The sequence below is a fragment of the Melospiza georgiana genome, chromosome 15 (assembly GCF_028018845.1).
Source record: "Melospiza georgiana isolate bMelGeo1 chromosome 15, bMelGeo1.pri, whole genome shotgun sequence".
Classification (NCBI taxonomy): domain Eukaryota; kingdom Metazoa; phylum Chordata; class Aves; order Passeriformes; family Passerellidae; genus Melospiza; species Melospiza georgiana.
In genome coordinates, this window is record NC_080444.1 from 16,361,771 (window position 1) to 16,382,219 (window position 20,449).

Here is a 20,449-nt window from a genome sequence, read left to right on the forward strand (position 1 = left end):
GATTGTGTGAGCTGCTGGGGGTCACAGGCAGGAGCCAGAGCCAGGTCAGGGCTGGCACATCCCTCCCCTCACACAGGTACATCCCTGGCCCAGGGGTGCTGTGTGCCACAGCCTCTGCCCCAGCAGCGACCTTGAGACCATCGCAGAGCACAAAATATGGATCCCTCGGAGTTTCAGCCATTACCAAACGCATCTTCCCATCCTTCCACCCCAAAACACCACTGCTCTTACCTGCAGCTCTCAGCAGACAGGCTGGGGTGAATATTTGGGCTCTGTCCTTCCTGCACGTGGGGTGGACACGGTGGGAAATGCCTTTTCCCATCCAGCCGAGCATCCAGAACAGATTCAACTGCGTGTGAGCTTCTGGGTATTTGCACTCATTTCAGGATCCAGTAAAACCTTAATCTACAGCATAATCTCTGAGCGTCACATCTGTGCAAGGGACAAAAGGATGGGGGGGCTGCTGGCAGGGGGTTTGTCCCAGCCAGGCTGCTGTGGAGGCCTCCAGCCTTGGGCCTGGTGGTTTTCTTGGGGGTTTGGAGAGGTTGGAAGAGACCCACGGAATGTGAGGAGCGGTGCCATGCACGGGGGATGATTCTCTCCAGTGCTGCTGGAGCAGGGGGCAATGTTGCTAGATGTGGCAACAAGGATCCTGCTGGCAGCATAGGACACCCTTGATGTTCTCCATGCAGTGAAGGAGAGTCTCCTTGGCCTTTGGCTGAGGCTCTGTGGCTTTTGGGGGCTGTGGGAGGGGACTGGAGCAGCCCTTCAGACCAGCAGACAGAATCAATCCTCTGGCTTTGCATCCTGAACACCCACACAGAATCCCTGAGAAGGACACAGGAGCCTTTCCTAGGTGGGAACACTAAAATGCTTCTCCTCCTGCAAACACCACTGACACCCAGCACAGGACAAACCAGAACCTCTGGGGCTCCCACTGTGACAGGCAGGACCTGCACAGAGCAGCACAAAACAAGGTCAGGGCCAAAAAACCAAATCCCTGAGCCCCTTGGGCTGGATGGGGCAGAACCAGCCCAATTTTCCAGTTCCTGCCCTTCTCCAGGAACTGGGAATGGGGTAGATTCAAGCCCAGCATGTGCTGTGTGTCCTGGAGGGTGCTGCCTGAAGAGGAGCATCCCAAAACCACCATCCCAAAGCCACCATGCCAAAGCCACCATCCTAAGGCCACCATCCCAAAGCTGGCATGTCCCAGCACCCAGACTCGCTGGGGCTGCCCAGGGAGGCACAGGGCACAGGGCAGGCCCAGCTGCTGAGCCACCCTGGCCCCACAAGGAGCAGTAATCTCTAAATTCCTCACGGATGTGTAAGAACCCCTCTCGGGTGGCAAGGAGGCTCCTCCAGCAGCTCTGACCCAGGGAGGCAGATGTGGGGAGTGGGACCTGAGGCACATTGCCCCACGCACAAAACACCTCCCAAAAAGCCCCGGCGCCGCACGGGAGCCGCCGAGGCCCAGCCGGAGCAGGGCATCCCTCCGAGCGGGACCGAGCCCCGGCAAAGCCCGGCGAGGTTTCCTCCGCCGTCTGTGAGCGATGGCTCACATCCTCCCCGGCCATAATGGGCTGAAAAACACAGTTCCCCTGTGGATTGAGCCCGTTTCCTCCTATTCTTTGACAGGAAGCTGAGCGAGAGTCAGCCCGGGCAGGCGAATCGCTGCTGCGGTCCCTCCCGGGATGGCCAGAGCTGCGCCAGGCTCGGAGCAGCGCGGAGATGCCGCTCCCGTCCCTCCGCGCTCTGCTCGGGCTCCTCCTGCTGCTCCCAGGTGAGAGCCGGGCTGGACGGGGGATCTGGGGGGTCCGGGTCACGGGGGGCTCCAAAGGCAAGGCTGGAGCTGCCACTGCAGCCTCGCAGCTCGGGGGTGGCAGCCGGGCTGCCGGGGAAATCGTGGCTTTGTCAGGTTCACAGGGATGGTTGGGCACTGCTGGAATACAAGGATTTGTTTGCGGGTTAATGAAAGGAGTGTTTCTGCTGAGGCGTTGGGAGTAAGTGACTTTTGTCAAGTAAGAGTCAAGGTGGAATGTTTCAATGTACAGGACATTGTTTTCCTCAAAAATACTTTTTATTTGCACTTTTTGCTCTCATTAGTATCAATACAAAGCCCCACGTGCGAGGCTCGTGCAGAGCACATCTCGTCCTTGCTGTAATAATTCTGCTGCTTTGGGGTAATTATTCTTTAACTTCTGTTTCCCATCTGAGTCGAGGTGTGGGATGAAGGAGCTGGTTTCCTGCTCCAAAGGATGACAGGTTGCTTTTCCCTGCATTGTCAGGCCCCTCTTCCCTTGCTGACAGCTGTAGTAGCTGGGAGCTGGAATACATTCAAAGGAATATAAAATAATGTGTCTCCAACTCGAGGTTTTATCATTAAGCCATAGAAGCTGCCTCGGGTTACAGCCACTGTGCTGGTAATAATGGGATTTTTAAAAGGCAGAGAATCATAGAATGGTTTGTGTTGGAAAGGAAAGATCATCTCATTCTGCAGAATATAGAAAGCAATTCGGTTTGTAGCTGTATAATTCCATGAAATAAGAGCACATGGATTGGAAATTTTCTCTCTTCATTAGAGGCCAACACTGCTGCCTTCAGCAGAGGGGGGATTTGTGTCTGGGATCAGAGCAAGGATCACACCAGGGGGCTCTGAGCGCCTTGGCCTCCCTGTGACACTCCTTAATGCCCACCCAGAATGCTGCTTTTCCTTTTAAATCTGCTCAGAAGGGCTTTTATGGCACAGCAATGGCACAGAGGGGGTCAGGCCCCTTCCCTGGCTGGGCTGCACCACGCCAAGGTCCATGGATGGGAATCCCAGAATCCCAGAATCCCAGCTCCCAGGAGCACCCAGTGCTGCAGCACAGGTGGAAGGGATGCCACCCTCCATCCTTCTGTCCTCTCAAAGCCACCTGCCTAAAATCAGGGGCAGGGACCGTCCCCCTGCATGCTCACAGCACTGTCACACCTCTCCCACCAAACCAGCCCTCCCTGGCATGTCCTGCCTCCCTCTTCTGTGTTCCAACAGCCCCAAAATGGCTTTTTAATTTCATTTTTAATTTTACAGCAAGGCCCAAAGGTGGTGCAGCCCCTGGGGAAGCTTCTGCACAAGGCAAAGCAGCAGCTTAGGAGAGGAGCAGTCAGGCTTTGTGGTGCTGCTGGTTTCCCAGCACACCCAGCAGCTGGAAAAGGGAATTAGGGGCTCTGGAACAAGGCTCCCTGCCCTGGGGGAGATGGATGCAACCATGAGGAGACACAGAATCTGCTTAGGCTGGACACTAACACCTGCCTGGTCCCACACAGGTCTTTCTTGCTTTTGCTTGGTGCAAATTCAGTATTTTATTAATTTTGCATTTCCTAAATTAAATTTCTCCATTCTCATGGTTATTTCTGAAGGGAGGTTCAAACAAGGGAATTTCAAACTGTTATTTTGAAATTGCTGAGTTGGGAAGGTCTGGCACATTTCCAATTTGGTTTTCCTCCCCCTAGAAACACTTAGCAGAAAATTTATCCAAACAAACCTCTTCCTATAGACCCTTTCCATTACAATGGGCAGGCATTTCCCAGACAAAAGATTTCCACTGCAAAAATTCCTCCTCAAAGCTGATGGAAACCCAGCAGGATTTCCCACTGTTGTTGTTCCATCCACTGCTCTCCTTATCTGTGCCACAGCCTGTGGATGGATAATGCCATGAGAAATGTGGTATTTCAAAAGCAGACATGTGTTTTGAGATATATTTTTATATAATCAAAAAGATGGGGTGTAGCTATAGGACAGGCACCCAGATTCCAGACTTTGCATCCTCAACCCAGAGCATCCTAAAGGAGATTTCTCAGCCAAGGGCGAGGCCAGCCCAGCCCTGAGGTGCTGCACAAGGAAGAGAAAGCAGGAGGTGGTTTGGAGAAATGTTTGCTCACACAACAAACTGCTCCCTTCGGTAACACAAAACCCCTCGGTGCCTCTGCAGCTCTGACTGCAGCAGCTTCCAGGAATTCTGTCCCATTTACAATAGGTGAGTCAACAACAGGTGTCCTTGCAGGAGGTGGTGCTGCTGTCCCAAAGGCAGGAACGTTCCTGCTGGGAAGCCAGGCTGGGGCAGGGAGCTGGGGCTTCTGCAGGACCAGCAAAGTCCCAGCTGGGAGCTCTCCTGGCCCCAGCTCCCAGAGGAGCCCACCCAGCACCACCCAACCACCTCAGCAGGGGAGAAGCTCCCATCTGAGTCCAGAGCAGGCAGCAGCATGGGCAGAGGGATGGGGCCAGGCTGGGAGAGCTGGGGGTGCTCACCTGGAGAAGGAAAAGCTCCAGGGAGAGCTCAGAGCCCCTGCCAGGGCCTGAAGGGGCTGCAGGAGAGCTGGAGAGGGACTGGGGACAAGGGACAGGACAAAGGGGAATGTCCTTAAGCTGAAGGAGGGCAGCTCTGCAGGTGGGGTCTCAGCCAAGCAGGGCAGAGGGGCAGAACCCCCCCTGCCCTCTGCCCACACCGTGGGGATATGAGATGTGGGCATATATGAAGAGTTAGGAAATGTGGGAGCAAAACCTGGGTCATTCACCCAAAATCTGGACTCAGATGAACTATCAGGCCAAGATGCTTTACCTGGTCTGTGGCTGTTGCCTCTGTGAGACTGGAACCTCTTCCAGGCAGGGTTATCCTTCAAGTGCTTCCCTGGCACTCAAGCCAGGACACTCAAGAAAAGCAGGTGGAAAGAACAGGAATGATGAATTTTTATTCTCTCTCAACAATGTCTGTCCTATTCCATAGCATTTCTAAGTCAGCATTTCTTATCTCAAAGTTCACATACAGATGCATACTATGTAAACCTTTTATCAAGCTTTGAAAATTCTCTACAAATCCATTTCCTACAAAATCCCTTAGCCACCAGCCCCTTCTACACCTTGTCTCCTGAACCAGTCCCAGCAGATCACATTCCTGCTTGGTGGTTCATAAACACCAGAGAGCAGCACTCAAATAAACCTAGGGAATCTCAGAATCCCTGGAAAGAATAATCAGTTTGGGAAAAAAACTTGGAAAATCTCCTCTGTGAAGTGCTTTGAGCTCTGCTAATAAATAATATTATTAAAAAAACTGTAGGTAGGCAGAAAGCACAGGCTGGGCTCTGGGTCCCATCAAGCCTGGATTGGTGGTGCCCCCATTTTTCATTTGCCCTGGGCATGGAGTGATTTCCCCTCCAAAATCCCAAACCCAGCTCCAAACCTGAGGAGCAGCAGGGCCAGGAGAAGGACAGGACCCACATCACCAGAGCTCTAAAATAAACATCTGGGAGGGTGATGGAGCAGCAGCCTGGTGGAGCAGGGGTGGTGCAGCCAGGAGAAAAGCCAGGCTGCTTTTCCTTCCCTTCACATGGAAAAAGCAGCCCTGGGCAGCACAGGGGTGCAGCAGAGCTGCTCCATGCTCGCAGCTTCCCCACATTGTTTGTCTCCCGGGTTCCTTCTGCATCCAAGTGGGTTTTAATTGCCTCCCACTAAGATCTGCTTCCAGACTGGCTCACCAGAGAGGAGCAGGGAATGTGGTGCTTGGAGAGGATGCCCAGGCCCAGCCCTTGAGGACGGGCAGAGGAAGGCAACGATTAATTTTAATTGCTGATGAGATCCGGGATTAATTCCTGGCTCTCTTAACTTTCCGTAACACTTTGACTGAGTCATTACAATTCAGAACCACTTGGCAGCCAGTTGCCAACCCCCCCATGCCATTTGGGAATTAGGCACTTGAACACTTGTGTGGATCTGGCCCTGATTTGGGCTGTCAGTTATCCACCCTGCAGAACAACACTTTTCCTCTCTCTCCTCCACAATTCCCACCCCACCTGTTCTGCTCCGAGACCCTCAAGGCAGAGACACCTTATTTAGGCACTTAATAAAACAGGGCCTAGGCTTTGGCAGGACTCTCTGCTTTCTAGGTTTCCTAAAAGAGGATTTTTTTTCCACGTGGAAGTCCTAAGCACTGAGTGTTGCTCACTGCTGCTGTGTTTCACCCAGGAAACAGCTGCACCTGTGTTAAGTGGTTGGTGGTTTTTATTTTGTTTTGGGTCATCTGATAGAAGTGCCAATATCTTTGGCAGAGTTGCAGAGCCTATTTTTAGCTTGTTGGATCTCTTTCCTGAAAGTGTTTTCCAGCACAGGGTGACACAGAGGTGCAGCCCTGCCCTGTGGGCTCTGCAGGTGGGATGTCCCCCAAAACTGCCAGGGAAGGGACGAGTCCAGGTTCCTGGTCACTGGGAATAGATGCTCCCTCCCCATCAGCAGTTCTGGGTGGACAGGAGCAGTCCCTGTGACTCCACACCAGTGCCAGAGATCCTCCCCAGTGACTCCAGCCCTCCGTGAACACAGGCTGGACACCACAAGCCTGCCTTGAGCCTGATCTAAACCCTGCTGAAGCCTTTCCAACAGCTGGTTCAGGTCTCTATAGGAGGCCCTGCAAAATTTGGGGCTTTAAAGTAGTCCCTCTCTTTGGTCAGCAGCTGGAAAAACCATGCTTTAAATTGTCACTGGGAATAGATGCTCCCAGTCTACAATTGCCAAAAGCAATACCAAAGCAGGAATACCTAAAATTCACCTGTCTTTTGGTCTTTTGGTTGGCATCACCCTCTTTGTGCTGAGGAGTGAGTGGGGGAGCTGCTGGCTTTGGGAATATCTCAGCTGCCATGAGAGAAGGCTCCAGGTCAGTCTAGACACACCTAGCCCCACAGAAAAACAACTGCCAAGAACAGAAACCCAAAATTCTCCTGTTTACCCTTTGGAAAAATTACCGGGAGAGCAGCGAGCGCAGCGAGCACAGTGCAGCTGCAGCCCCGACCTGCAGCTCCCGTGCCTAACCGGGACTTTCCCATGACAGCACGAGCACAAAGCCCTATTTCCCATGGTAAATCCCTCAGCCAGCTCCCAGTCCCCACCCAGAACTGCACAATCCAGCTGTAAATCCTTTGCACCCAAACACGCAACGAGCTCCTTGGCAGTGCTTGCCCTTGTGGAGGGGCTTTGATGTTTATTGCACTTCCAGCTGCGCCAGCCGTGTCCTGATTATTGCTGGGAGCTGTTTCTGCAGCCAGGGCTCTCTGTGCTGGCAGCAGCCCTGGCAGGGAATTGTTTCCAGCTCCAGGATCCCCTGGGGTATCTGCAGGGAGCTGTGACACGTGGGGCATTGCATTCACCCCACGCTGCTGCCCTGCCCCACCATGGGAGCTGGGTCTCATCCTGCCTTGCACAGATCCATCCTGCTCCTGTGGAACTGGGGATGCTGAGCACCCTCCCCAAAGGAAAACACCCACTAGAACAGGGCTTTTGCTTATTTGAGTTGGCAGGGAAGGCACAACAAGCAGCAGCAGCAGCAGCCAGAGGCCACAGCCAGGCCGGCTGCGCTTTGCAGTGAGTGTGGATGTGTTTAGAGAAGGCCAGGCCGTTTATTCCGGAGCACAATGCCAGGAGGGATCTCCAGCCCTCAGCCTCTCCAGAGCCAGGCAAGCATCAGCCCAGCCACAGCAGCTCTGGGAACTGAGCAGTGGGGAAAAATCTGCTTTTTCATCTTTTTTACAATAATCACGAGGTTTAGGTTTGCAAGCAGAGAACTTCAGAAGGTCTCCAGTGCGACCCTCAGTGACAGAAGGAGCTGCAGTGAAGAAAGTGTTGAGTACAATGATTTCCTCCTGTCCAAGTGATGCTGGAGCTGGCCCATGGATTGTCCCACCAGGGATGGCAGAGGAGGGCAACGTCACCTCCCCTGCCCTCAGCTTCCTCCCATCCCCAGAGGCTCTGTTCAATAGATTTCTCCTCATCTGCACCAAAAATGATGGAATAAATGTCCAGCTGAGCACCTTCATTTTCCCTTTCCCTTTGGCAAAGGCTGAATGCAGACAGCAGCTCTTTATTCAGCAATTCTGGTTGCTTCCACCATGTCCATGAAAAAGTACCTGGGAGCATTTCTATAAGTGTGCCACAGCTACTTCTCCCCTCAGGAAAACATGGCAATGGGTCCTGCAAGGAATTTTGGAGAAAGGGGAGCTGTGTGAGTCTGGCAGCTGCTGGAGGATGTTGACCCCCAGGACAATCTCAGCACTTTATTTTTTGTGCTGAATGTAGAGAGTATCTTAAGGCATTTGCAAACCAATGTCCAGAATCATCCTCCTCCTCAAAAGAAGCATCTCTACCTCTTGAGTAAGGGCAAACATGTGCCTAAAACATTCTTTTTTTTCCCCATTATATTAATTGATTTAGTAGGTGATGGTACAGCTGCTCATAACCCTGTCTCTTACTGCCCTGATGCCTTGTGAAGGCCGACCTAGAACAGAGGCTGGACAGAGTTAAACAATAAAGCAGGGATTTATTAGGAGGCCTCAATGGATCCACCTTGGGCAGCACAAGAGCCCAGCCAGGGCTGCACCCAAGATGAACCAAAATGGTCACAAAATGGACAACCAGTCATGGAGTCTGTCACTTTGATCAGTTCTGCTCTATTTGCACCTTGCAGTTCATTATCCCATTCCAGCTCCAGCCCATGCAGTCCCATCCTGCTTGTTTATCTCTCCTCAGCCCACGTTGTTTGTGCTCTTGGGCCTGAGATTTGGATCATTTGTCCTTGGTCCCCAGCTAGAGTAGGAATTGTTTTGTCTCCCTGCTCTGTGCACAGAGCTCACCATCCCATAATATGAAGCCCAGGCCCACACAGCAAAGCAGCATCTTTAGAATCTGAAAATACAAAAGCTAAAACCTGAGGCATCACCCTGATGCTCCTTTAAGTTGCTCTTCAAAACCCCCAGGGAAGGATATCCCATAAATTCTCCAACACAGTCACCTCACTAGCCCTGTGCTAAAGCAGGTTCCTATTTCCCAGCCTCCATTTTCCTTGCTGCACATAAAGGTCCTTAGTTCCTGATCTGATCCTGCTCCAAATGGAGTTAGAAAATCAACCAGTCCCTTCCTCTCTGTGTGTTTAAAGACCTGATCCTGACTCCTTTTTCATGGATTGAACAGGACAGTTTTCTCAGCCTGCTGCCCAGTAAATCAGAAAAGAAAAACATTTAAAAGGTCTGAAAAGTCCAGTCTGATTTTCACAGCCAAGCCATGTCTGGGAATAAACCACATTTTATTACATGTTCACCATGGTTTACACGCTTCCTGTCTGGCTGGGATCATTGTCATAAAGCCTCAGACACAAAAACAATTACAGCTCCAGAGCAATTCCATGAGGAAAATGAGATCAATCAGGAACTTGTTACACCCAGAGGGTGCTGAGGGTGAGCTCTGAGCCAGAACCACGCTCAGTGCTCAAGGTCTCCCTCCAGACACCCCTTCCTGCCCAGGCCCTCTGCCTCCCCAAGCACCAGCAGCTCATGGACCTGCCCCTGAGCTCATCTACACCACCCCTACAGCTCCTGGCATCAAATCCTGCAATCACAGAGTGGCTTGGGCTGGGAGGGACCGTGAAGCTCATCTCATCCCACCCCTGCCATGGCAGGAGCACCTTCCACTGTCCCAGGGTGCTCCAAGCCCTGTCCAGTCTGGCCTTGGGCACTCCAGGGATCCAGGGGCAGCCACAGCTTCCCTGGGCACCCTGTGCCAGGGCCTGCCCACCCTCACAGGGAGAATTTCCCTCCAGGAGAGCAGGTTTGGCTGAAACGGGCACTGCTGTGCCCTGGCTGGTGCTGCCCTGGCTGGACCCTCCCCTGCACACCCTTCAAAGGCACTGCTCCACCACAGAGCCCTGAGGCACCATGAGGGGACAGTGTGCTGGAAGGATTCAACCTTCCCTGCTGTCCCTTTCTCCCCAAATCCCTTTTCTCCCGTGGGACTCTGGTGAGATGGATCACCAGGGCAGTCAGATTCAGCTGCTTTCTGTACCTGTGGTGTCATTTCTGTCATTAAACTTAACCAGGGATCACCAGCAATAACCATTTGAAAATCCCAATTAGGATGTGCATTCCAGCAATGACAGATTCAAAGTCACCTTCCCAAAGTTAAACCAGCTGGGTTGGATTTGAGCATTTAAAGTGTATTTACATTTTTCAGGTCTTGTCCTCGAGTGTGGAGCATTTCTTTCTCCCATTTTCAAGGGCAGCATTTTTAATTGCCATCTCATCTAACCCTTGGGGTTGGACTAGATGGCCTTGGAACTTCCCTTCCATACTAAAACACTCTGCTCTGTGACTCCATGAGCACAGGACCCCTGGAGCTGGGGGGGAAAACATCACAGATGCTGAGTGTGATGGTGGTCTCACGGGTCCCAGGACGAGGGAAGACATGAGAATCTGACTCTACGTTTCAGAAGGCTGATTTATTATTTTATGATATATATTATATTAAAACCATACTAAAAGAATAGAAGAAAGGATTTCATCAGAAGACTAGCAAGCAAAGGAGAAAGAATGGAATGATAACAAAATCCTGTGACTGACCGAGACAGTCCAGACAGCTGGACTGTGATTGGCCATTAATTAGAAACAACCACATGAGACCAATCCCAGATGCACCTGTTGCATTTCACAGCAGCAGATAACCATTGTTTACATTTTGTACCTGAGGCCTCTCAGCTTCTCAGGAGAAAAAATCCTAAGGAAACGATTTTTCATAAAACATGTCTGTGACAGCTGAGAGTAGGAAATGTGAGGGATTGTAGCAGGGATGCTTTGTCATGAATCCAAAAGAAAAGCAAACAAATAAACCAAACAAAGCTCCCTTTCAGCTGAGGAACTGAGGATCCAGGGAACACCTACATAGCCTTGTATGGACCTGCAGGACAACCCAGCCCTACAGGGCAGGCAGCTCCTGAGGGCCGCAGCTCCCTCCAGACTCAGTTTCCCAGGACACACAGGATAGGAAGGAGAGCAGTCCCACCAGCTCCTGGAAGCCTTTACAAACCTCATTCATCCATTCCTCAAGGGAACAAAGTGTTCATCTGTGTGTCTTACCTCTGAACAGCTCCAGAGCACAGGACACACACCCTGCTGTGCCAGGGCTGGGCTGAGGCAAACAGATCAGGGGAGAGAATGACCCCATGGATTTCTGTGGCCCCCCTAAAGGGGAGGAGGATGTTTATCCTGGCTGGATAAACTCCACTACTAATCTACTCAGAGCCTGATAGTTTTACACTCAGTAAAACTTCTTTGCTACTACTTCTCTGCTAAAGCTTTTGGGGCAATCCCATATTTCTGAATCATTTCAACAGAAGATGAGGAAAAGCCAAACCCCACAGGGAACAAGATCAGCAGTGTGTTAGTGACCGCCACAGATCAGCAGCACTCACCCTCTGCTCTTTCCTTTCAGGTTCCACAGCTCCCACAAACTCCTCCACCCCTGCTGGAACAGGTACCTCTGCTTGTGGTGTGCTTTATGTGTCTGTTTGGACATGGATGCACGGGGAAATGGGGGGATGCAGATTTGGGGAGAAGCCCCAAATGGGACCCTGATTCCAAACTCCCATCTGTTGAGGGATCTTCTCCCAGGATCCTGCCTCTGCCTGCCCCATCCATCAGCAGGCACCCCCAGACCTGCAGGGGACATGGAGGGCACTGTGCCCCAGGGCTGACCTGCCTTGGCTCCCCTTTTGTCCAGAAGGGAAGGAGGCTGTGTCCCAGGAAGCCTGGGGAAGGCAGAGGGATCCTGCCTGCTCTTTGCTCCCTGTTCCCTAGCAGCAGTGGATCCATGGAGCTGGTCCCTACAGCCACACCAGGGACAAACCCTCTCCTCAGCATCTCTTGTTCCCTCACCCTTTCTGCTCTCCTTGGCTACCATGGCCCCTTTCTGATCCATCCTCCAACCCTCCCTGTGGGATCCCACAGCCTGGAAATGTCACCTCTGTGCCTCTGCTTGTGTTCCAGGTCCATCCCAACCAACAGCACCCAGCCCTGAAGCCAAGAACCACAGCCCAGGTAATGCTCAGCTGGAGGCTGGCCTGGGGACATCCCAGTGGGGAACTGGCCTGACCTCAGTCCAGCTGGGCCACCCCACAGTAACTGGGGCTGTGCAGGGGACACTGGTGAGGAGGAAGGACATTTTGTGGTGTCAGGGCTTCTGATCCTGCCAATTCACCCCACAGGGATCAAGGCACAGATGTGAGCAAAACCAGGGGCAAAAAATGACTAAATTGAATAGGGAGAATGAGATCATCATAGAGTGGAATCCCAGAATGGTTTGGGTTGAAAGAGACTTTAAAGCTCATCCCATTCCCCATGGGCAGGGACACCTTCCACTATCCCAGGCTGCTCCAAGCCCTGTCCAAGCTGGCTGATCTTTAAGATCCTTTCCAATCCAAGCCTTCCTATGATTTTTGATATGTACAGAAAACCAATTACACAAGAAATGATCTCTCCAGCTCCATGTCTGTTAGTGTCCACTTTGATATTTGGAGACAGATCTCTTCCTGCTATATGTCAGGGAAAAAACTAAATGTAAATATAGCTACCCTTCCAGGAGAATCCCAAAAATATCAAGGAATAAGATCTCAAAAAGATCTCTGCTTCTGCTTCCAAGCCTTGAAAAAAAAAAAAAAAAAAAAAGAGAAACTTAAAACTTCCTCCTAAATTCTAATATTTCACTGAAGCATTTGGATAAAGGGGAAAAAACCCCACCACACTAACCTTGAAACCATTTCACCATTTTCTCAATTTATTGTGAAGCCAAGAGCAGGCTTGGCAAGGAAGTTTCCTATAAATTCCCAGCTGGTATCCACTGTTCCCTGCAGAGGGATTATTGAAAGCTTTCCCCCTCACATCTTGCTCTGGATCAGGGGCAGTTTGGAGCAGGCTGAGGCAGAGGATGGAGCCTGCAGACCACTTCAAGAGCTGAATTGTTTGTGCTTGGAGACTCTCAGTGAATGAAAGGTGGAAGTTGGCATTTCAGAGCAATGGAAATGATCACGTGGTGCCAGGCAGCTGCAGGCAGGTCAAGTGTGTGGTGACAAAAACACCTTCACTTTTCGCAGCAGGGAAAACAGCAGTGGCAGACCCTGACTTTCTCCTCATGTTTGCTGAGCTCTGCCAGCTCAGCATCTCCTCACAGCGAAAAGAGCAAAAGGAAACTCCAAAGTACAAGAGCTCCTTGACTCTGAGCAGGATGAAGGCTGTTTCCATGCTTCCCCTAGCAGATGATTCCTAACTCTCAAGAAATTTGAGGGCTCTGCAATAGCTGTGCCCTCTCCAAGCTGTTTCTGAGCTGAACCTTTTGAAGTAACACCACAATTTCTCTACAGAGCCATCAGTAAAATCAACACCAGCGACCAAACTGAGCCTCACCTCTGTGGGTCAAACTCCTACAGCCAAACCCTCCCCCACCACTACAACAACTCTGACAGCAATCACTGAGAAAGGTAAGGATGGAAAACTCAAATATTTGCTCAGGCAGGGCCTGTTTGTGCCTCCCTCCTTATCCAAGCCAAACTGCAGGCATCAGAATATTGGGCCTAGTCCACACTGTGCTGCTATTCAGCAATTCTGCAAATATTGAATTTCTCAGAGTTTTTTTTTGCTGAAAGAGCAGCTCATTCCAGCTCCCCAGATGGACACAGCCAGGCCAAGCCCATATGAGAAAATCCAGATGGTGGTTTATCAAATGCTGGAGCAGCTCCAGTCTCCCCAGGCTCCCCCTCCCAAGCTCACCCATCAGGTACACTCTGAGCTGAATCCACTCCTGGCTACCTGGCCATCCTGATGTCTGTGTGGAGAGACAAATGCAAATAAAGATTTTTACTCCATGGACACCCAGCAGCTCTCCACAGTGGAATCTGTAGTGACTTCCCAAGTTAATTGTCCTTTCCCATGTTTTCTTTATCTAGATGATAAGTCCAGTGGAAACAGAAGCACGGCAGCTCCTTCTCCAGCACCTCAAGGTACTTTGTCCTTTTAGAGGCTAACAATAAGATCAGATCATTTGATGGCAATCATTGGCACAGGTTCTGTAAGCACGAGTCTCTTTTGGGGAGTGAGCCATCCAAAATCACATCTGGTGTCTTTATAAGCAGTGATAAAACATGAGATAAATGCTTCTAACATCCTTGAGCAGCCAAACAATGGATGTATGTTTAGGAGAGGGAAGCCCTTTGAAAATCTTTTTAAATAAATATAAATTTGCTTTTGCCAGTTTGCTTAACCCAATCTGTAAGCACAAATTAGAGAATTCAGTAAGAGTTTTCTCAGAATAAGGGCAGAATCCAAGTGACTGGAAAACTGAAATCTGACAGCTGAGCTGACTCTCCATTAAAAATTCAGCCCCAAAAATCTGCGGTGGTTAAGAAAGTGCTCTGCCTCTGCAAGTACCTCTCAGATCTCCAAACACAAGCAAGGTGAGGAAGCTGTGGTCAGCTGTGCCCACACAGATGCCCACCCAGCATGGCTGTGCCCAGCTAAGCCAGGAGCCCTTTGCTCACAGCAGATTGCTGTCCACTCCAGCCCTGATTTACCACTGAGAAGCTCCACACATCTTTGAATAAAGATGCTGATGCTTCCAAAAGCCATGTCTCCCATTGTGTGAGACCCAACATTTCCCACGGATGGGGTATCCGTGCCAGGCTCAGCAAACCACAGCTTCTGCCTGTGGCTAGAAGAACAATTTTAGAATTAAACAAAGAATTTGATGAGTGGGCAAAAAATTGTACAGCAGCAGACTCTGCTTCTCCAGACTGTTCTGCTCCTTGTGAAATAGCTAGATTCGTTATTTCATGCCTTTTCCCCTTTTCCTGACTTTTGGCAAAATGCCATTCCAAACCAGGGACGTTTGCTGTGGGACAGGACCTGGGTTCAGCAGCTCCCCAGGCAGTGCAGAAGCTGTGCACACCTCTCCAGGCACCACAAACCCTTGGCCAGCCCTGCTGCTGGGAGCCCGGGCATGGGAAAGCAGGGAAGAAGATCCTGCTTGACCTACAGATGATCTTGTGAAGCTGTGAAGTATCACTTTGAGTCTCCTGACAGGGCCTGTAGCTGCTCATTAAGGTTGATGCAGACACACTGGCTGTTCAACAACAGCCTGGAGGCAGCAAAGGATATTTCTTTTCTGTTCAAGTAAAACACACGGGCTGGCTTCACATTTCCTTGCACAGGCACTGGAAGCAGCTGTCACAAACCAAGCAGCTTCACACAAGCCAGTTCATCCCACTGAGAACTGGAGTCCTTGCTTGGACAATCCTGTGTGCTGCCACAGCTAGACTACCTATGGTGTACGAGTTAGCCCAACTCAAACAGGTTTAATTACTTCTAGACAACCCAGCATAGCAAATCCATTCACTTCAAGTCCAGGGACAAGCCAAACACTCAATCCACACCTAAATTCTGCAATATTTTTTCCCCTAATCTGACTTATTTTAAAGTCCCAATGTTCATGACCTACAGCACATCTATAACCTTCCCAGCTCAGTCTTCCAGCCTTGCTTTGCTGTTTCTGCCCCAAACCTGTAACTGGGACTGCAGACCCTAAAGAGTTCACAAAAGGGGATTTGGATTGTGGTTCCCTAGGTTTCCATTTGGACATGGAAAATGGGACAAAATATGTTTGGTGGGAAGCTTTTAGTATGGAGGTGGGAATATTAATTCCAGGTTTTCCCAGATATCACTGGCACTATTGTGAATCCATTCTCCTCTCCATCAATTCCTTTGGTTCTGGAATGTCACTGGAGGTCAGTGCTCACATTCTGTGTCTCTCTGTGCAGGTCAGGATCCCATGAGGAATGAGAGCACCACAACATCAGCGATTCAAGGTGCTTCCTCCTCACAGACAGGTGATTCCTGCTCCATATTTTATATTCCTCTGCACAGCCAGCAGCAAGGCCATCACACAGCTGTCTTCAAGGCAGCATGGACACCAAGGATTTCCTGAGGGGTGATGAACATCCCATCCAGCCCTTGAAAAGCCTGTAAAGCTCTGCAGAACAGCACTTCAGGGCAACCTCTTGAGCCTGGGAACAGCAGGAAAGGTGCCATTACGGCAAAAGGTTGTAAAAGCAGCAAGGCTGGACAAATTCCCTCCTCACACACAGTGCCAGTGCTGACTCTGACCTTTCCCCACTGGAGTCCCAGAAGGAAACCCTGTGGGTGCTCTCAGCTTGTCCATAAAAGGGGCCCCACCAAGGCAATGATTCCACACAGGTCTTGCTCACTTTGCTGTTAATATTGATGGGCCTGGCCAGAATCCAAACTTGGTCTCTTCATCAAGTGCAAGTGAGAGTAAGGGCCTCTAGGATTGCTAGGAATCCTCTTCCCAGCTGTGGAAGAACGACTTTTATGTAAATCTACCTTTCTTCCCTCTGTAGGCACCTCAAAACTCATCACCCCAACACCCAACTCCTCCGGCCAATTGCCCAGTCCCACCCCGACAGATGAGAAATCACCGCTGACAGTGGCAGCTTTTGGTAAGGTCTTGTGCCACCTGGGGGGAGGAGGGGTTCTCTTTCACCAGGTGTCCTGGTTTAGGGCAGTTTTGGGAGAGAAAATGCTGGTTTGGACACCCAACTCCACGAGGCCCTGGCACAGGGTGCCCAGAGCAGCTGGGGCTGCCCCTGGATCCCTGGCAGTGCCCAAGGCCAGGCTGGACATTGGGGCTGGAGCAGCCTGGGACAGTGGGAGGTGTCCCTGCCATGGCAGGGGTGGGATGAACTTTAAGGTCTCTCCCAACCCAAACCATTCCATGATTCCAGGATTCTAAGTCCAAGAGATTCTTAGCAGGACAAATTTCCTGTGCAAAGAATTGAATTATTGAGGCCTGATGTCAGTATCAAATCCATACTTGATTTAAAGTGTCTAAAGATGGTTTATGGGACAGATAACATCACCCACAGCTCTAGCTTGTCTCTCCCTGTTACATTACTTATTTATCTGGCTTTACACACTTTTGGGATAAGATTTACCGACTGTAGCAGGAACATACGGACTCTTATCAATCCCCAGTGTAATCAGCTGACTTCTGCCTTCCTGGCACTGCCTTACCAATTAATTATTTATTGATTAAGTATTCATAGCAGCCCTTTGAGGTTAAAACACAGGAGGATAAAGCTATTTGTTCTAACAACTGTTTGCTTCTCTGCCTATTACGAACCATGCTCACATTAATGAAAATATTGATTTCCTGGCCAAGTTTTGATGTCAGTCTCTCTGCTGCTCAGACAGTTCTTTCCTCCATCCCCAGGTGTCATCAGCTTTGTCGTTATCCTGATAGTGGTGGTCATCATCCTGGTCAGCGTGGTCAGCCTGAGGTTCAAGTGCAACCACTCCAAGGACTCTGAAGGTATCTGTCTGAGGGAATCTGTGCTTCCCTAATCAACAAATCACCAGTTTCCATGTGGATCTGGCAATTCCTAAAAGATGCATTGGAAAAGCTTACACAGTGGTAGGGAGGTTTGGAAGCCAGACTGGAACATGGATTGAGCAGTCAGGAATGCAGTGTGACCTCCTCACTAGAGCCCCAGCCCAGCCTCATCTGGATGTGGTCTCAAATTTCCTGCAGCTCAAATTCCAAGAGGTGGGCAGCTCTTCCAGCAAAAATCGTGGAGTTTGGCACTCCTTTTCCTTTAGGAATCCCATTTTCCACGAAGCAGTGCCCAGCAGAGGGCAAGGCTGCTCTGCAGCAAGGCAGAATCCTTCCTAAAGCCCAGCAGGGCCAGCAGTTCCTGCCTGTGTGTTCCCTCAGCTGAAGGGTTTTCTCTAATCAACTCCCAAGTTTCCCCCACAGTGTCTCCAATCTCATTCAGATTTCAGTTATACCCCTGCACAAAGTAATTCAGAATAGAGCTGACTCATTTTATGACTTCTCACCTTTACATCACCACCTGCTTTTCTCCCTCCAGACAAACAGAAACCAGGAACCTCCATGGTATCAGAGAGGTAAGGCTGCTCCTGCCACCCACATCTGATTGAGAGTGCCTGTTTTATCCCAGAGGTAATTTTAGCAAGGAAAAGAATCTGCTTTGATTATTTCAGGTGGAAGGAATCTTGTCAAAGCATCTTTGAGAGAGTTAGAAAAGCAAAACCAGCTTTGATAACACCTCATCCTCTGCTGAAGACATAAATAGATCAATATTTAGGGGGCTCATCTCAACACTGAACTGAGAGAAGACTCCCCACCTTCCCAAAGCAGATTGTCTTCCTTGCCAAGCTAGAGCCTTGAGGTCTAAACTCGAATTTCTGGATCTCAGAGCAGTCTCAGATATCTCCCAAGATGCCCATTACTGTTTCCCAGTGAGAGCAGGACAAAGGAGGCCCAGTTCAGAGACTTTTGGAAGAGAAGCATCAAGCAGAGAATGGTCCACCAGAACCCCATAGTCCATCACTGCTATTCCAGAGGAGAGGCTGAATGTGGGAAAACAGCAGGAAACAAGAGCTGGAAGGGACCAAAACATATTGCTGCTATTTTTCCATCTGATAGTTTCCTAAACCCTGGAAAGGGACACAGGGAGCAAAGTCTGTGAGTATTTAGGTGCCAAATTTGCATCAGCATCAGTGGTCACTAAATACCCTTAATGATCATGATTCAAGGGATCTGAAGCCACTGAGGCAGAGCATGCCAGAAAATAGGACAGTGCCTAAGGTTTCCTGATCCCAAAGTCATCCAGCCTCCACTGGCAAAGAATGCACATCCCAGCCCTCAAGATAGGAAAAAAGGGGAATTCCACCTTCCCAAGCCTTGTAACTCCCTAGATGGGCCTGAATCAGTGGGTGGTGGAAACCAAACCTGGTTCTGCACACCAGCCTTGGCCTTGTCTGATTGTCGCCAGCTCTCTGCAAAGAAATTTTGTCCCTGGAGGTGTCCAAGGAACACCTGGACGTGGCTCTCAGTGCTCTGGTCTGCTTGACCAGGGGGTGATTGCCCAAAGGCTGGACTCGATAACCTTGGAGGTCTTTTCCAACCCCAGTGACCCTGGGATTCTGTGGTTCCCTCTCTTGTTTCCCAGAGTAATCAATTATCTCCTTTCCTTGGCAGCTGCTCGGCAGACACGAGTCAGAAGGGGAACAGCATCACTCTGATCTCCATGAAGAACATCAACACCAACAACAGCATGAGCTACCCCCCATCAGAAAAGGTTTCCCTCTTCAGCCTTGCTTTTTAGGGAATCAGCTGGGGATCATTTCTCTGGCTGGATAAGAGCATAAGAGCATGCCTTGAGGTATTTCTTTGCTCTTTTATTCCTTCAAAAATATGACAAAAAAACCAGCTGCCACCAAATTTCTAAAGGTCCAAACTGCTTCCAGTGAGCCTGGTGAAAAGTTTGAGTGCCCATCTCAGGTTTAGCTGGGCTGGCTGAACTTTAGGTGCCAATTTTACCTCATGTACACAGGAGACATCACCTGTGGCCATTAAATGGGGAGGTCTATGAGAAACTGAGGTCTCACCCTCCAGCCCAGCTTATCCACTCCTGCCCCTCAGGTGGCTGAAGCACATCCCCATCAGGGCTCTCAGGTCCATCCCACATGAGGAATTCTTATCATTTTCAGTTGGTTTAAAGCTGGGACTGAGTTTGGGAGAACACATTGCTCCAGTGCCTTTGTCAGCCCAGCCAGGCCACTGATGACCACGTTTTGTTCTTTTGGCAGGTGCTATGAAGCCAAGAGCCCAGAGCTTGAAGCTGACACGTGACAACCAGCAGTGGCTTTCTAGGTTCTTTTTATTTTTCCTTCGGGGAAAGAGCAAGGGTGGACTTTATATCTAAATTATTATGTCCTTTCTGATCAGTACATTTACAGTAGTGTCCTACATAGCTTCCCCACCTGGGGCCTAAGGGCTTTCTCCAGTTACAGCCTGCCACACTCAGTGGTTGATATCTAACTCTATTTTTGATATGCCTTCAAACACTCAGATAATTCCAGCAGCAAGAAGCACCAAGGCACCATGCACTCCACTAATAAACCTCTGCCTTAGATGAATGGCCTTTATAGTCTGTGCCAGGCAGTCAGGGGCTCGTTAATCAGCATAGCCCCACGTGGAGCCAGACCTGTGCTTGGGAAAGCCTGATCCGAAGCTGAAGGCCTGATGGGACTGAAATGCCCAAGTTTTGGGTCAAATCCCAGCATGACTGCTCAGAGCCCCTTATCCCTGGTGCCCTCATTGTCCCCACAGCAGTGGGATGGTCACATCACATCCCCCTACCTCACAGGGCTGTTGTGAGGCCTCGTTAATCCCTGTCTGTAAATCGTTTTGAAAGCCATGAATTAAAGGTGCTGCTGAAATGCAAATTGCCATCTGAAACACTTTATTATGATGATTATTATTCATAACAAATGAGCTTCAGGAAGGCAGATCGTTATCTCCCCACGTGCTCAGCTGAGTGTAAGGAACAAAGTCCCTGCATAGATCAGGGTTTATCTCAGTGTAAAATGAATGGCCACGAGCAAAACGCTGAACTCCTTCAGCTCCTGGAGTGTGGCAGCCCAAGTTTGCCAGGAGAGCTTCCAAGCGAAATTCAGGTTGGCTATTAGGAAAAAGTTTTTCACAGAAAGGTGATAAAGTTCTGGAATGGCTTCCCAG

General features: G+C 50.1%; 1 protein-coding gene across 1 annotated transcript; it reads left to right on the forward strand.

The window, feature by feature from the left end:
• Positions 1 to 1,384: 1,384 nt before the first annotated feature.
• ECSCR (endothelial cell surface expressed chemotaxis and apoptosis regulator) lies at positions 1,385 to 20,157 on the forward strand. The gene is made up of 12 exons (XM_058035109.1): positions 1,385 to 1,543; positions 1,636 to 1,780; positions 11,273 to 11,314; positions 11,827 to 11,877; positions 13,197 to 13,313; positions 13,779 to 13,832; positions 15,645 to 15,713; positions 16,245 to 16,343; positions 17,117 to 17,215; positions 17,775 to 17,811; positions 18,908 to 19,007; positions 19,519 to 20,157. The coding sequence occupies exons 1-12, from the start codon at positions 1,385 to 1,387 to the stop codon at positions 19,525 to 19,527; spliced, it is 981 nt and encodes a 326-aa protein (XP_057891092.1). The 3' UTR covers positions 19,528 to 20,157.
• The last annotated feature ends 292 nt before the right edge of the window (positions 20,158 to 20,449 follow it).

What these genes read in the sequence shown, in the direction of transcription:
- ECSCR (XM_058035109.1), top strand. Translation starts at nt 1,385, where the DNA reads ATGTGGGGAGTGGGACCTGAGGCACATTGCCCCACGCACAAAACACCT. An exon ending in GCTCCTCCTGCTGCTCCCAG is followed by an intron (nt 1,781 to 11,272) that starts GTGAGAGCCGGG and finishes CTTTCCTTTCAG; the next exon opens with GTTCCACAGCTCCCACAAAC. An exon ending in ACCTCCATGGTATCAGAGAG is followed by an intron (nt 17,812 to 18,907) that starts GTAAGGCTGCTC and finishes TTTCCTTGGCAG; the next exon opens with CTGCTCGGCAGACACGAGTC.